At 48.6% G+C, this 16359-nt stretch overlaps 2 protein-coding genes across 2 annotated transcripts; one reads left to right on the forward strand and one right to left on the reverse strand.

Moving 5' to 3' along the window:
• The first annotated feature begins 8347 nt into the window (after window positions 1–8347).
• On the forward strand, window positions 8348–10851 carry LOC123168762 (F-box/FBD/LRR-repeat protein At3g52680). Its single transcript, XM_044586630.1, has 3 exons — window positions 8348–9453; window positions 9694–9876; window positions 10378–10851. Exons 1-3 carry the CDS (start codon window positions 8467–8469, stop codon window positions 10681–10683), a joined length of 1476 nt encoding a protein of 491 aa, XP_044442565.1. The 5' UTR covers window positions 8348–8466; the 3' UTR covers window positions 10684–10851.
• Window positions 10852–13167: 2316 nt separating this feature from the next.
• On the reverse strand, window positions 13168–14827 carry LOC123169168 (F-box/FBD/LRR-repeat protein At5g22700-like). The gene is made up of 3 exons (XM_044587019.1): window positions 13867–14827; window positions 13599–13754; window positions 13168–13500 (listed from the first exon to the last, which is right to left on the reverse strand). The coding sequence occupies exons 1-3, from the start codon at window positions 14746–14748 to the stop codon at window positions 13234–13236; spliced, it is 1305 nt and encodes a 434-aa protein (XP_044442954.1). The 5' UTR covers window positions 14749–14827; the 3' UTR covers window positions 13168–13233.
• Window positions 14828–16359: the final 1532 nt, after the last annotated feature.

Below are 16359 nucleotides of genomic sequence, written 5' to 3' on the forward strand. Positions count from 1 at the left end.
CCTAAGCGTAGCTCAAAGATCGTGTAGTTCGTTTGCTAGAGCTTTTCCAATGTCAAGTATCTTCTCCTTAGACCATGAGATCGTGCAACTCCCGGATACCGTAGGAGTACTTTGGGTGTGCCAAACGTCACAACGTAACTGGGTGACTATAAAGGTACACTACGGGTATCTCCGAAAGTGTCTGTTGGGTTGGCACGGATAGAGACTGGGATTTGTCACTCCGTATGACGAAGAGGTATCTCTGGGCCCACTCGATAATGCCTCATCATAATGAGCTCAATGTGACTAAGGAGTTAGTCACGGGATCATGCATTGCGGTACGAGTAAAGAGACTTGCCGGTAACGAGATTGAACAAGGTATTGGGATACCGACGATCGAATCTCGGGCAAGTAACATACCGATTGACAAAGGGAATTGTATACGGGATTGATTGAATCCTCGACATCGTGGTTCATCCGATGAGATCATCGTGGAACATGTGGGATCCAACATGGGTATCCAGATCTCGCTGTTGGTTATTGACCGGAGAGGCGTCTCGGTCATGTCTGCATGTCTCCCGAACCCGTAGGGTCTACACACTTAAGGTTCGGTGACGCTAGGGTTGTAGAGATATGAGTGTGCGGAAACCCGAAAGTTTTTCGGAGTCCCGGATGAGACCCCGGACGTCACGAGGAGTTCTGGAATGGTCCGGAGGTGAAGAATTATATATAGGAAGTCAAGTTTCGGCCACCGGGAAAGTTTCGGGGGTCACTGGTATTGTACCAGGACCACCAGAAGGGTCCCGGGGTCCACCGGGTGGGGCCACCTATCCCGGAGGGCCCCATGGGCTGAAGTGGGAAGGGAACCAACCCTTAGTGGGCTGGGGCACCCCCCATGGGCCTCCCCCCTGCGCCTAGGGTTGGAAACCCTAGGGTGGGGGGCGCCCCACTTGCCTTAGGGGGCAAGTCTCCCCGCTGGCCGCTGCCCCCCATGTAGATGGGTTCCAGGCCGGCGCCCCCCCCCCCTCCCGGGGGCCTATATAAAGGGGGGAGGGAGGGCAGCAATACTACAGCCTTTGGCGCCTCCCTCCTCCCCTGCAACACCTCTCCCTCTCGCAGAAGCTTGGCGAAGCCCTGCCGAGATCCCGCTACATCCACCACCACGCCGTCGTGCTGCTGGATCTCCATCAACCTCTCCTTCCCCCTTGCTGGATCAAGAAGGAGGAGAACGTCGCTGCTCCGTACGTGTGTTGAACGCGGAGGTGCCGTCCGTTCGGCACTCGGTCATCGGTGATTTGGATCACGGCGAGTACGACTCCATCAACCCCGTTCATTGGAACGCTTCCGCTCGCGATCTACAAGGGTATGTAGATGCACTCCTTTCCCCTCGTTGCTAGTATACTCCATAGATGGCTCTTGGTGATGCGTAGAAAATTTTAAAATTCTGCTACGAACCCCAACAGTTGAATGCTCTCCACTGGCTACCATCTACGAGGTGTCTCAGCCTCGGGTCATCTCCATCGTCGGGCTTCTTCCTCTCCGCGTGCCATCGCATGAGCTTTGCTTCCTTAGGATCTACGAAATACCACTGCAGACGGGGAGAGTGATCGGGAAGTACCATACAACTTTCTGAGGAGCTTTCTTTCCTGCCTTCTTGTATCGAGAAACATTGCACACTTGACAACTGGTTTTTTCTGCATGCTCCCCCCGATAAATGATGCAATCGTTGATGCATGCGTGGTACCTAATGTGCGGCAAATCAAAAAGGCAAACGATTTTCTTGGCCTCCTCGACACTAGTAGGACACAGGTTCCCCGCGGGAAGAACTTTATTATGTAGAAACTTCAAATGCTCATTGAGGCTTTTGTCTGTCCATTTGTTTTTGGCCTTCGTCTTTAGAAGTTCGAGCGTGAAACCCAAGCGGGTCACCTCAGGATCGCAACCGTCATACAATGGAGTCCCCGAGTCTACTTCAAGTTGCGCCAGCTTGGCCTCCTCTCTAGAAGCAGCTCTCTCGCTAGTCGTACTCTTGCGAAGGAGGTCTCGAACATGAGGGTCCTGCACGACTGCACTTAGTAGCGTCGAAGACTGCGGTGTGACCGCCGCCTCTTCTCCGCCGCCATGTTCGGACCCTTCTTCGCCATGTCCGGAATCTTCTCCGCCGCCGTCATCATTTCCAGACTCTTCCCCGCCGTGTTGTCTGGCGCCATCGTCTTCTTGTCGATTGGTCATCTCTTCGTCTAGCCCCATGTCGTTATTCCCTGCCATGTGGACGTCCTCATCATCATCTTCTTCTTTACTTATCCACTGAGTATAGCCATCCATGAAACCATTCATCAGCAGGTGCGCCTTCAAAGTGCCACGATCAAAAGGGTCCAAAGGACTCATTCCTTGCATCTTGCACATGGACATCTAATCCTAGTCCGATTATTTGCATACATGTCTATCACCGCGGATTGCATGTACCGCTCCACCTTCCATCCACTCACCTTCATGACCGACTGCACGATATAACAAGCAAAAGGGTTATGAAATAAATAATGCATGCTTCAAAGTCATATATATATAATTTTGGCATGACCTTGCCTAAAAATAGGACATATGAGTTTGCTCGAAATTCACCGAAACAGAAATAAATCGACATTTCGGCAAAACATAAGCAACTCAAGGGCATGTCACTAGCACAAATCTCTCCATATATATATATATATATATATGTATATATATATATATATATATATATATATCCCAAACACACATATTCTCATTCACACACATATTACCATTTTTGAAATGAACAACTTTTTACTCACCTATATATATATATCTCCCAGAGAGACTGAGAGCACGCGGTTAATTAGATGATGAGAGAGAACGATCGACAGAGCACGTGTGGTTGGCTAAATAGCTAGCTAGATCTAGTTGTTGGGGAGGAGAGGTGAATCTAGCGAGCTAACTAATGGAGAGGGGTTATGGTGGATGGGGGCATTAATGGGGGAGAGAAGAGAGGTGTAGGAGAAAGAGAGAGGCCATTTATGGGGGAGGGTGTCATTAATGAGGAGAGAAGAGAGGTAGGAGGAAGAGAGAAGAAGAGAAACAATGGTGGAGCTAGAGTGAAGAGGGGGAGAGGGGAAAGGAGGGGGGGAGAGAGGGCAAAGTGGGGGAGAGGAGGGGAAGGGGTGGAAAAGGTGGCACCAGCTGCAACTAGCAGTAGCGCTGCTTTGCGAAAAGCGCTGCTGCTATTGGACTTAATAGTAGCGCTTTCCAAGAAAAGGCTACTACTAAGTGGGGCCCACTAGCAGTAGCGGCGCCCTAAAACCGAGCACTGCTACTAAACTGTTAGTAGTAGCGCTTTTTCTGTACACCGCTACAACTACAAAAACCGTCGGTGGCCTCGTCTGGTCCCACGTATTAGTAGCGCGTTTCTGTTCGGCAGCGCTACTACTATGGAGTTACTAGTAGCGCTTCCCAGGAAAAGCGCTACTGCTAAATAGCAGCAGCGTCTACTTCTTTCCAGCGCTACTACTATGATACTGTGTATAAGTGTTTTCCTAGTAGTGTTTATGTGTTTCGTCCACAAAGGAGTCATCTTGACCAAATATAATCTGATGAAAAGGAATTGGGTTGGTAATCCCAGGTGCTGTTTTGCGATCAAAATGGAATGATTAAACACCTCTTTCTCGAATGTCCACTTGCAAAATTGTTATGGCGATCCATTCATATAGCTTTTAACGTTCATCCTCCAATAAGCATTAACACGTTATTTGGGACGTGGCTTAATGGAGTAGACATACACATTGCTAAACATATTCGGAAAGGGATATGTGCTTTATTATGGGCTATATGGAACACTAGAAATGATAAGATTTTTAATGGGACAACATTCACTAAATTTTTGCAGGTTATCTATAGAGCTACAGCGTATGTGGTCGTTACTCACTCATGCGGAATACAGGGAGCTTATGGTTATTGGGTGCAACCGCTGGGAGACAGTAGCACGGGCTATCTTCAGCCGATTTGGATGGCGAGCTAATAATAGGCTAGGTGTGTAGGCATCGTAGCTTGTTCTTGATCGCTAGATGTGGCGCTTTACAGTTTGATTTTATCTTTTTTGCTCAGGATTTTGAGCTTCCTTGGATTGTAAGACTTTGTTCAGACTTTGTTGCGATTTCTAATAATATGGCTGCATGCATCGACTGATACAGAGGCCAGATGTGATCCTCCTTTTCAATTTTTTTACCAATAACCCACTTATATCCTACTATAACTGCTTGTAAAGCCCACATAAAGCTCTTGCAAAACTGAGAAGGGTTTTTGTCATGATAACACATGATATTACGGTTCCTAGTATTATGTTTGCTATGTACTTCCCTCCTCCAGAGGGATCCCTCTCCTGCTATGTATCTCTTAACCTAAGACGCAATCAAGCAAATGTTCATATCTTGCAAGCTAGACATGACTTAATAAGAGTAATCTTTCGACGGTAAAGGGTTTACCCCCGCTTTATATTATAAAGCAAACATCCGATACAACCAGCTCGCTGGGGCCGCAACACAGATAAGCCCAAACGAAAAACAAGAAAAATAAAGAGAAATAAGTGCAGACACCAGCAGATCAACGAAGAAAGGAAGACCGGCAACCGCTGCACCCTCCGAAGAAGAACCACCACGCTCCCAGCAACCCGAAGCGTCGCGCACCAAGCAACACCTTCAAGAAGGGATGAGACGTCGCCGCCGCTGTTACCGGAACAAATTTTAGGGTTTCCCTCGGTACGCGGGGGATAGTGGGGAAGGGATATACCGACACCCCTCAGGAAGGTCCGACGGTGCCCGTAGGCATCACCGCATCGGTGCCGGACAAGCCAACAAACAAGGATTTCTCCTGATGCACAACCACCACCACCACCCCAGGCACATCGAAATGCACCTTCCCATCAGCCGCCCACCAGCCCGTGCCACCATGGTTACCGGACCACCCTCGCTGCCTCTCTGGAGCTACCAACACGAGACCAGGAGAGAGAAAGGAGACACCGGCCACGAGAGCGACCACAACTCGACCGGAGGGAGGGGACAGCCTCCACCGCCGCAATGGAGCCGACCGGACGCGGCGACGAGGACTTGTCGGGCCCCGACGGCCCGGCCGGGCCCACTTGGACCCGGACAGTCCTGTCACCACGCTGCAACTAGCCGACCGACGAAGTCCTCACCGCCCGCAGACCGACGCAACCTCGCCGCCGAACGTCGAGCCACCGGCCCTCCCCAACCTAGATGGGCCCAAAAGGGCCAGGATCTGGGCTGGGCGGGCGCCGCCGGCCACCAGCGCCACCGTGCCGCCCCACGGCCAACGGGCGCACCGTTGCGTTGAGAGCCACAATGGCCTGCGGCACCGCCGCCGTCGGGCCACACCGACGCCGGCCGAAGGGCACCGCCACCAGCCACCACCGTCCGAGCAGGCGGGGCCGCGCGCGAGAAAGGGCAGACCCGCGGCCTCCAGCACCACGCGAGCAAGGCCTGGCGGCGCTCGCTGGTGGCAACGGGAGGAGGGAGGACCAAGGGGGGAGCGCTGGAGGGGAACGGGGAAGGAGCCCCCGGTCGTCTTGCTCGGGGAGGCGACGCGGGGGGGGGGGTATGGGGGAGGGAGGGGAGGGGTGGGGGAACGGGAGATGGCTAGCAGCGATGGCGGGCTCCGGCCGCGATGGCCGGTCCGTGCAGGGGAACCGGCGGCGGCGCGGGAACCCTAGAAGGGAGGGCTGGTTCGCTCAACCTCTAGCTAATAACACTTCCCAAGAGTAATCTTTCCTAAATAAGAAGCTTGCCTCTCCATCGAGCAATCCTAGTTAGGAATTTATCAATCAGAAATTGTAAGTCCTCGGTGTAGTCGGTTTCCCAAGTATTTAATGAAAAACTCAGTGACCACACACTGGAAAATATATACAAAAAACCTAACTCCTCTCACTTCAATGGGGCGACCCATTTCGTCCGCCCGCGTCCGTTTGGGTCGGCGCGAACAAAAGTGACGGCCCAACGCGCCGACCCAAACTCAAATCGTGTCCGTCTGGCGTCCGCGCCGACCCATTTCCGGCCCAAAATTGCGCCTGGAATGCGTCGGCGCGGACGCGAAGCGGACGCGCCGCTCGTCTCCTCGCCGTCCGCCGCGTCCCCACCTAGCGGCCACCCAACCGCCACCGGTCGTCTTATTTATGACGACCACCGACAGCAGGCCCACGCGTCAGCCAGTGCGCGCATCCTTTTTTAACCACGCGTGCGGCGGGGTCGGCCTCATCCACTTCTCCTGTCCACATCTGGCCCCCACCACTCCCTTTGCTTCCTCGCCGGCGACCGCAAACCCTAGCACGCGCCATGTGCCTCTTCGGCAGCAGCAATGGCAAGGGCAAGGGCACCCCCGGCGCCTCGTCATCTCGTGCTCCCCCTCCCCCTCCACCGCCGGCGCGTTTCCGCCCTGAACGCCGGCGCCTGCACATCCCGGTGCACCAAGCGCGGTGGCACTGGGAGTACATGCAGCCACTCCCCTACCCCGACGTGACGCTGCCGCACCGTTGGCATTTGGATCCAAACCGGATCCCTGTGCCGGCGGTTCCAGCGGGCGCACGACGACGAGGTGCGCCGGCGTCGCGCGCTGCTCACGCCGCCGACTCTCATAACTGGGAGGCTTGGTTCGCCCTCGAACACGAGGAGCAACGGCGCTCGGGTGTCGACGCCGTCCCGCCGCCGTTTCCACCGCCGCCCCCGGAGGTAGAGCCGGAGGACATGGAGGCGGAGGCGAAGTGCCAAGCCGCCCTCGAGGAGGCTCTGCAGCACGCGCTGGAGGCTAGCCGCATCGAGGAGGACGCACACTGGGATGGGCTGGAGCAAGCCCTTGCCCTGTCGGCGGCGGGGGACTCCGTCCACACCCCTCTCTTCGTGCCGCCACCTCCACCGTCGCCGCCCGTCCAGCCCAAGCCGGAGCCGTCGCGTAAGCGCTCCCCGCCTCCACCCACTTGGCCGGAGGAGGCCTACTCGTGGACGGGCCAGTACCGCGAGTGGGTGAGCGCGCCTCCCGTCCACTTCGTTGCGACGCCGGAGGAGGAGGCGGCTCACCTCGAGCGATGGAAGGAGCACTGGCTCCGCCAGGAGCAGGCCGACGGCGAGGAGCAGATGCGCTACGAGGCCATGCTCCAACGTGACGCGGAGGCGCTCCGGCTCGAGGAGGAGGAGGAGGAGAGCGCGCGGCTTGCCGCAATGCCGCCGCCCCAGCAGACGCCGGAGGAGGCTGCCCTGGTAGCGTACCAGACGGCGTTCGGGTGGGCTGGCCCTGCTCCGGTCTTCATCGACCTCACCGACGACGACGGCGGCGTGGAGGGCAAGGGCAAGGGCAAGGCCAACGACGTCTAGGGCAGCGTGCGGGGCGGCAGCAGGCGGGCGCAGACTTTCTTAATGTTCATTAGATTTAGGTGGACTTTGGCCGGCGTTTGACCGGCCACTTTATGTTTAATTATGTTTATTTCGTGCAACTTGTTTTTTTTTTCACGCCGGCACATTTGGGTCGGCCTCCCCGTTGGGCGGTCAAGCCGACCCATTTTAAAATGTGGACGCGCACGTCCGCCTGGCCGACCCAAACGGACAAAAAGCGGACAAAGCGCGCGTCCGTTTGGGTCACCCCGTTGGAGTTGCTCTAAAACTTGTTCAGAACAAATTAATAATCATTTGGGGTTCAAAGCTGCCTTACTGTCATTCTCTAAAAACAGAAAGGTATCATCAGCATATTATAAACACATAGCACCACCAATAACCAACCGAGGACACAATCCTCTAATTAGGCCGCCACCTTGGGTCCCTTTCACCAAGCCGAGTACATTTGTTTCTTTCGTAGTGTACATGTGTTTGTCACAAAAATGCTAGACTTACGTAACCTGGTATGTAAAGTTAATTAGGTTCTTTCCTTAACCCTAAACTAATCGCCCCTCTGATTTTTACCGGGTGGGCCTGGGCCTATTTACCTTTCAACCAAATCAGACCAGGTCATCTTTTACATAGGTTACGTAAAAATCTTTACGTAGATGTAGCAAAGCTCGTGTTTCTCACGTGGTGTACATGTGTTTTGTTGCCTTGTTGGTGCACTTATTTCTGTTTAGTTCAATCTCCATTGTTTCTTGGCATTGAAAAAGAGACTAATATTAGTCCCTTTCCTTCTTTTCTTATCTAAAAAAGAGAAAAGAAAAAGAGACTAATATTGTTTCTTGTGCATGTATTACGGGGAGAGAAATATTGTTGAGGCCGTGAGATCACAATCGACGGTCCCAATCCCCGATCCCGTGAAAACCCTAGCCCCAAGTCCCCACGAAAAGGAAAATCGACTAATATTAGATTCATGAGTTCAGCCTCCATCAGATCACGACTCCGTTTCCCATCCCCAGCCACCGGCGCCCCGCAACCGCAATGGTATGTCGACCTGAGGGCTGAGGCACCGCATCCCTCTGCTCCTGCTTCCATGGAGACCATGCCAGAGCATCGGAGGCCAAAGCTATCCGACGCCGCCGCAGGAGGTGGCGAGGACTGGCTCAGCGCGCTGCCGGACGACCTCCTCATCCATATCCTCCTCAAGCTCCGGGACGCCCCCGTCGCCGCTCGGACCAGCGTCCTTGCCCGCCGCTGGCGCCGCATCTGGGCTCTCCTGCCGGAGCTCCATTTCCCCGATGGCACTGACCCTGACGGCATACGCGCCGCCCTCGCCGCCCATGATGCCCCGGCCCTCAGCCATCTCTCCGTTGCCGCCATCGAGGCCACCCCTGAATCCGTCGCGGCATGGCTCCCCATCGACGCCTGTCGCCTCTCCGGTGTCCTAGATTTCCAGAACAGGGGGAACATGGACGAGACCTCCGCCGCCTCTCCTTTGAAGCTGCCTTGCTTTCAGAACGCAACCAAGGTCGTGCTTGATCTAGATTCTATCGGCCTCACCCTGCCGCCTTCCGGCATATTTACCCGGCTCGCCGATCTGGTGCTGATTGGCATCCAGCTCCATGGTCCCTGTAGCCTCGGTGATGTTGTTTCTTCACCACGGTGTCCATCTTTGACGCGTCTTTGCGTTGGCAGTGTCAAGGGTCTGGAAGAGTTCACAATCCACTCAGAGTCTCTCCTAGAATTGGTGCTCAGTGGTCTCCCTGGCTTGCACCAGCTCAATGTCGTTGCGCTGGCTCTGAAAGACTTAGCAGTACGGAGTTGCTTCACTGATGCTCTCAATCGGAGTCAACACATTGCCAACATCTCAGCCCCTCAGCTGGTGACACTTGATTGGAAGAGTTCTTATGATCCTAGCTCTGTCCTGCTTGGCGAGATGTCACATCTCCAACAGCTGACAACGCAATATTTAATTGTATATGGACAATATATTTTTTCTGCACATAATCGTCATTGCTTGATGCTTCTGCAGCGTTTTGACCACATCAGCAGACTTGTTCTCTACCTTGTCTATGCACCGGTGAGTTTATTCTTATTTGAGTTATGCGATTATTGTAACATGCATTCTAGCAAGCCAATAGAGATTATAAGAAAACTTGGTGTTAAACTTAATTAAGAATATGTTATTTGGAATATCTAAGAAAACGTACAAAATTGAAAATTCACATCAATGCACACAAAATACTATCTAGCTAGTCACTTTGTAGAAAAATGAGATGTTTCTGTCGCTATCCTTATATGACCTCATGTGATCCAACAGCTTCAAGTCAACGGCCGATTCTTGATGGAGGAGATGACAAACTTTCCTAACATTACCAGCTTGACACTAAATGTAGTGGCATGTAGTCATTCCTTTGGAGCCAGCTCATTCCATGTTCTCAGTATGTCTAGTGGCGTAAGAGAGCTGGAGATTAGACTTGTCGACCTGCCGAGCGAACACGAGGTAACACTAATCTTAGTTTGTGGCAAATCCTAGTGACGAGTTGGCCTACTCTTGTTGATCAGGGTTAGATACTGACGTGTTGCTTATCAAGCTTGACGAATTAACATACTACTACTTGGGTTCGTGGCTTTGTAGTAAGTTTTGTTAGTAGAAAAGATTACCAGTCTGTTGGAAATGCCAAAATAAACTGATGGTGTCTTATTTTCAGCAAAGAAATTGGACCCTCCTTTGATCTTCTTCAGAAATAATAAAAAACTTCTTTTGTACGGGTTGACGATTGCACAATATATGACAGTTTGTGTAAGATTTATAATAATGTTGATTGTATGATTTCTTATATGCATAGAGCAATTATACTTTCTGCAATTTGCTGGCTCCAAATTAATTTATCTTTTTTTTGTAAATTTTGTTTTGGACATATTTAAGAGTATCCATGCAGTCTAATTATTTCTTAGTTTCATTCATCTTTCTTATCTCTAGCTGATATGCCTCTTGTTTCAGGCACTCGCTTCTGCGTGCCAATCAGGTTGCATTTGTGCCAAGCCATCAATCTGGGAAACCGAGGAACTCGTCCTCCATTGCCTCGAAGAAGTAGTAATCAGTGGCCTGAGAGGAACTGAACATGAACTCGCTTTTGTGAAAAGGTTATTCAACTGGACAACAGTGCTAAAGAGGATGACAGTAAATTTTCGTGTTTCAATGACTGAAAGCAAGGCCAAAGAGCTTCGCCAGCTGCTATTAAGTTTCTCTAGGCCAGGAATATGTATGAAATTCCTGCATCATTGGAAAGCTTGTTCATTTGACTAGGGCGCCAAATTTATCGCTTTGTAGTGGGGTTGTCGGTTCAGCGGAGCCTACTTTTCTGAGACTGAACTTGAGTAACTTGTGTCCACTATCTCTGAGACTGAACTTTTGTAACTTGTCTAATTCTAGAACTTGTTTTCAGTGTCTGTGAGACTGAACTATACGACTAACTTGTTTAAGACCTTTTCAGCATTTGTGAGGCTGATGTAATTTGTACAATCCTACTTCCAGCGATAATCATGATTGGACTGTGATCTTTGGCATGATGTGCTTCTCTTCTGCACCTTGTTTCTTCTGGTGTCCAGTAATTTTTAGATAAAAGGGGGTGTCTGGTGTCCAGTAATAAGCAGTTTGGTTGTCAAGATTTGGTTTTTAAGCCTTTTGTTTTAGCCTGTCACATATTTTCGTGTTTTCAGCACTCTTTTAATGGTTGGCCGTCTGTTTAATGGAAATGATACTGGAAGATTGTTTAGCCATAACATATTTGTGGTTTTGCTACAGAGGTGACATCAACAGAGCACACAATTATGATAAGTTGTATACCGGTTTTGCTGCATTTCCAGCTTGATTCTCGTCCCGTCTTCATTTAAGCTTGTGCTACAGGTTTATATTCAGATCCGGGGAAGTGTAAGTGTAGGATTACGATTAGCCTCTGTGATGCAAGTAGGTTAATGAGAGAGTTTGATAAGTTGCAGAGTTGACAATGGCCTCTATCACGTTGTGGATGTAATTGGAAATTATGGCCTCAACGGAGGGCCCGCACATTGGCCAACATGGTCAAATGAGTCTCCTCGTTAATATTGGTGGGCCAACATCGGAGTGGCAGAATGGAAATTATGGCCTCAACAATGGGCTCCGTATTGACCGGAACAGTCAACCAAGTCTCGTCGAGGTTGCATTGACGTGACGAATCATTGGGTCCTAGATGGAAGGGAACGGCGCAAAACGGCAAACTGACAGCAACTGGCAGACACGGCACACAAGGTAGGGGCATGAGTCACTTAGATCATAAGAGAAAAGACGAGCGCGAGAGAGAAAGAAATTAGACAAAAAGGTACGATATACTCACTTGGCGGTAGCATTTAGTTGTCATATTGCGCAGCTCTGGCTCCTCATTTTTACATATTCGAGAAAGGCCAGCTTCCCCAATTCCTCCGTTTTGGAACTTGGACGCCCGCCAGCTTCTCTATTTTGGCTCCGCGGAGTTAGGGCGAGAGAGTGTCACACCGAAGCAACTATTCTCTCTGTGGGTTTGTTGACAGCAAGGTGTGTGCTGAGACTTGTTCATGTAGGTGGTGTGTGAGCGTGTATGCAAAATTAATTCTGAAGAAAGTAAACTGTTTCTCTTAGCCGGTGCAAGTGATAAGATGCAGTCCTAGAGTCAAAATTCACACATATTTCCGGTCTAGATAACGTTAGTAAAAACCGGCGTTCTTTGCACTTCTTTCAGTGATGGAGTCATCAAATTATCTTTTTCATCTTTTTAGCATGCCTGTACCACCTCATCTCGTTCAAATAACACAACCAATGCATGAGTTATACTTCACTTTAAGGCACTAATCAACACGCTAGAATTATACCTATGATAAACACAAGCCCAAAGTGCGGCTACATTCTAAGACACAAATTAACACGCTACAAACACATGCCATAACTGCAAATTCGGGTCGTTGTAATGTGAACCATGTCCCGAGTGATATCAGTCTTGCACTTTGCAAGCCTCAACTGCTTTGCAGACTTGCAGTGTAGCTGATGATTCAGACTGTGCAGCAAGGATTTAGAACATAACACAGGGACTCATCTAGCCAATGTTCGGAACATTAGTCCTCAAGTACATTATTACCGGACATGCACCTCCATGAGGATAGTAGTCTAGTAGGGCATGCCATGCTTTAGCAGAAGCCAACCAGCATGGGTAGTGAATAAATGAAACACCCGGTATGTAACACAGAACATCATAACATGTTCCTGAAAATTAAACGGACATATATATGCCATGAACCAAAATTACAAAGCAAATAAGATAGCTTCATGTTCAAAACCTAACCAAATCCCATTTGCGCCCATGTTTCTAGTTTGTGGATTGAATTGAGAAGGTCTTAACTCAACGACTGAAACTTTTGATAAAGGTCCTCTGACAAAGCAGAAAATTAAAATTCATAGCAACGTTCCAAATGTTAATCTGACTCATCCGTATCTGAATACGAATAGTCTGACTGCTCAGAATCTGAATATGATCCTGTGGAAGTTTAAAAGGAAAGTGCAATTAGTTAGACTAGTGCCCCACTTGATTTTAATGTTGTGAAGCAAGAAGAACGTCATCATTTTAACAACAGAAAACAGATATCAAGTTTTGTCTTGCGTTTTACGTACTTGGTAGTTCAATTAGCTTGAAAAGCATACATTGATAAATTTAATAAATATATATGGGACTACTAATTTTTCTTTAAAAAATCACCGAGACTAGTAACTTGTCATGCTGTCAGAATACCTTTTTTTTCATGATTCATATCATTAACACATTTAGTTGTCCAATTAATTCAAAAAGCATAGCTAAACTTCAAACATACAAGGCATGGGAATGCAAAACTTCGAAATTTGGAAAGACTTATAGATTGACTTGCCCTCGGAAGACCAATTTCCTTCCTTAACGTCGATTTGCTCAGCAGGTACTCCATAGGAACTCATGACCTTCAAAATTTTGGGAACTCGCTCATCATTTGCCTGACATCTGATCTTGACAACCCTAAGATGCTTCGATGCCAAAAATGGTTCAGTTGAAACATAGCTTGCGTTTGTTTCTTTAGCATGTTCATCTGGCTGTACAATTTACCGAAATGAGTCAACAAAGCAAAAGCAACTTCAATAGGTCAAAAGTCAAAACAAGTTATACTTAAAAATCATTCATACAAATATACCTTAGACAGTCGGAGGCAGAGCTTCTCGAGACTTGGTGACCTCTGGAGAAAGTGGAGTAGTGGGCCAAAATCAGGCTCTACACACCAATCATTGAGTGACAAGGTTTTGAGCTTGCTAAATGCAGTGCACCGCATTAAATCTTTCCTGAAAGAAAGCTGGGCAAGCACAACCATAGTATGTAGGTTCAATAACATGCCGCTTCAACAACCATAGTATGTATGTCAAATGAGAACTTGAGGTTCGGTGGATACAATGTGAAAAACATACCGCTTGAGGCTCGGATATGAGTTCTAGATTAGTGGCATCTGACAGGCGTCCAAGAAGCAAGAAACCATCATTGTTGTCTTCCCTAGTTGAAGTCCAGTCAAACTTGATAGATGCTGTTTGCAACAAGGGCATGCTCTCAAACGCAGGAACCAGGCCACGGCCGCCGTTCAGCTCCAAGTAGACGAGGCTTGGGACATAAACGGCAGCACGAGGTTTCTCCTCATCATAGCTATAAAAATCGTACTCCGTGATACAAAGACATCGCACAGATCGTGACCATATATTGACGTGAATTAGTGAGGAGCATCGGTTCATCTTGATGGTCTCCAGGTTGGGGCAGCTCGATAAATCCAGAGGGTATTCGCACGAGAACATCACGCCCTCGAGCTCCAATGTCGTCAGATGGTGGGAGGCAATGTGAGCGTGAAGCAGAACATCCTCTATATTCTCATATTGAGCATCTAGATCACTGGGGTCATGGTTGCTGAGTCGAAGCAGCCGAACGTTGCACGACATGGCGTACCGGATCCACAGGTCGGTGTACCGGGAGGGCTCCTCGTCGTCATAGTACCGCCCTTTGTACTCCTTGTAGGCGGCGATCTCGCACGCGTGGAGAGGCGTCCGGTCACGGAGGACGATGAGGTGGTTGACGAACTCATTGAAGCGCTGGGCACTTTTGAAGGCATCGACGTCGGCGACGCGCAGAGCCGGGGCGGACTTCCACTGGTGGCGCCAGCGGCGGGAGAGCAGGCAGGTGCGCACGGCCTCGCGCGACGGCAGGAACGACAACGCATGCTGAAGGATCTCGTCCGGCAGCGCGCCTAGGCGGTCGGCTCCGCAGCCACCGGTGGCCGGAGCCTTCCCGTCGAACCCCCGACGCATCCCGTCGAACAGGTGACGGCGGATCCGCGAGATCGCGAGCTCATCACGGCGCCCGCTGCCGATTCAGCCGCCGCACGCACGAGATGGGGTTTAACGTCTGGAGTGGGCCGTGGACCGTTGTTGTCACTTGAAGGCCATGACCTGGGCCACGAATCCATACGAACTTTCACCCATGCTAAAATTAAGATAACTTACGCATGTTACCAAAAAGAAAAGAATAACTTACACATGAAAATGTTACCATTTTTCTGCCGTCAGTTCCAGAGAGTGAAGTCATCAACATCGCCGGAGCTAAACCATGGATAACCAAAAATCTTAGATAAAAATTTGAACTTGTCAAAGACCCAAATTTAACAAACTAAACTACTGAACATGCACGGAACAGGATTTCGTGTTCCTGTACCTACCGACGGCACCGGAGCAGCCGGTGAAGGTGGGGGAACCAGGGTAACACCAGTGGCCGGGACGGGTCACCATATCTTCTCCTCCACCTCCTCCCCTCCTCTCACAAGATGGAATCTCGGCCTACTAAATCTTTTACCTCGGCCCAGTTAAAATTATTGAACCTAAAGGTCCCGATTTATGCAGGACGGAAGAAAAGCTTCGTCTGCAGGGAGCCGGTAATGTGTCGGCCCAGTAACCATGTGGTGTTTTCATGATGACGTCGCACGCCTGTATTTTTTCTTTTTTTCTTTTTAATAAAACTAAATACATATATTATTAAAACTATTTATTTATTTATTTCAAAATTGTTCACCACACAATTGGGAAAAAAATATGCAGTGTAAAAAAAGTTTGCTCAACTATTAGAAATGTTTGTACCATTGAAAAAAGATTTGTGTGTCATTTAAAAAATGTGCACGTGTTTCACAAAATTTGTATGTGACATTTTATTAAAATGTTGTACAATGTAAAAAATACTCTTATACTTCAAGAAAAATAATTTTTACCATTAAACTAATATACAATATATTTGAAAAATTGATCACACGTTTCAAACAAAAGTTTTGTCACATTTTATAAAAAATTACCCAATGTATAAAAAATATCTGCATAGTTTAAAAATGGTTTCAATGTGTATTTGTCAAATAGTTTAACACTTATTACAAAAATGTTTCACACATATAAAAAATGTTCAAAAACAAGAATTTATAAAAATATATTTAAAATTCTTAAACATGTATAAAATATTAGATGCATAAAAAATTTACGACATTATGCAAAAAATAGAAATCAAAACATATATTTTAAAAAATTGTTACTCATGCATTAAAAATGTTAAAAGTGTATAAAAAATATTTCTAAAAAATGCATAATGTGTATGACAAAATTAGACATGGTTTAAAAAAAGAAAAAAGAAAATTGAAACCAAGGAAGCAAACAAAGAAAACCAAAGAAAAAGTAAAGAAGAAAAAAGAAAAACTGACCAAAATCTAAGAAAATTGATGTGACATAGTGAAAAAGGGATAAAAAGCACATAAAAACACGCGCACAGCTACAATATTGGGGAGGCCCGATAATGTCGCCCTATAGGCAAGACATATTATGTCTCAGTATGGGCGATATATAGCTCCCGTGCTACTGGCTTTCATGGCAAGTGTTTATGTTTAG

This window comes from Triticum aestivum, chromosome 7D (assembly GCF_018294505.1).
Source record: "Triticum aestivum cultivar Chinese Spring chromosome 7D, IWGSC CS RefSeq v2.1, whole genome shotgun sequence".
NCBI lineage: Eukaryota > Viridiplantae > Streptophyta > Magnoliopsida > Poales > Poaceae > Triticum > Triticum aestivum.

What these genes read in the sequence shown, in the direction of transcription:
- LOC123168762 (XM_044586630.1), top strand. Translation starts at nt 8,467, where the DNA reads ATGGAGACCATGCCAGAGCATCGGAGGCCAAAGCTATCCGACGCCGCC. An exon ending in TCTACCTTGTCTATGCACCG is followed by an intron (nt 9,454 to 9,693) that starts GTGAGTTTATTC and finishes GTGATCCAACAG; the next exon opens with CTTCAAGTCAACGGCCGATT. An exon ending in ACCTGCCGAGCGAACACGAG is followed by an intron (nt 9,877 to 10,377) that starts GTAACACTAATC and finishes CTCTTGTTTCAG; the next exon opens with GCACTCGCTTCTGCGTGCCA.
- LOC123169168 (XM_044587019.1), bottom strand. Translation starts at nt 14,748, where the DNA reads ATGCGTCGGGGGTTCGACGGGAAGGCTCCGGCCACCGGTGGCTGCGGA. An exon ending in TCATATCCGAGCCTCAAGCG is followed by an intron (nt 13,755 to 13,866) that starts GTATGTTTTTCA and finishes GTGCTTGCCCAG; the next exon opens with CTTTCTTTCAGGAAAGATTT. An exon ending in TCTGCCTCCGACTGTCTAAG is followed by an intron (nt 13,501 to 13,598) that starts GTATATTTGTAT and finishes TAAATTGTACAG; the next exon opens with CCAGATGAACATGCTAAAGA.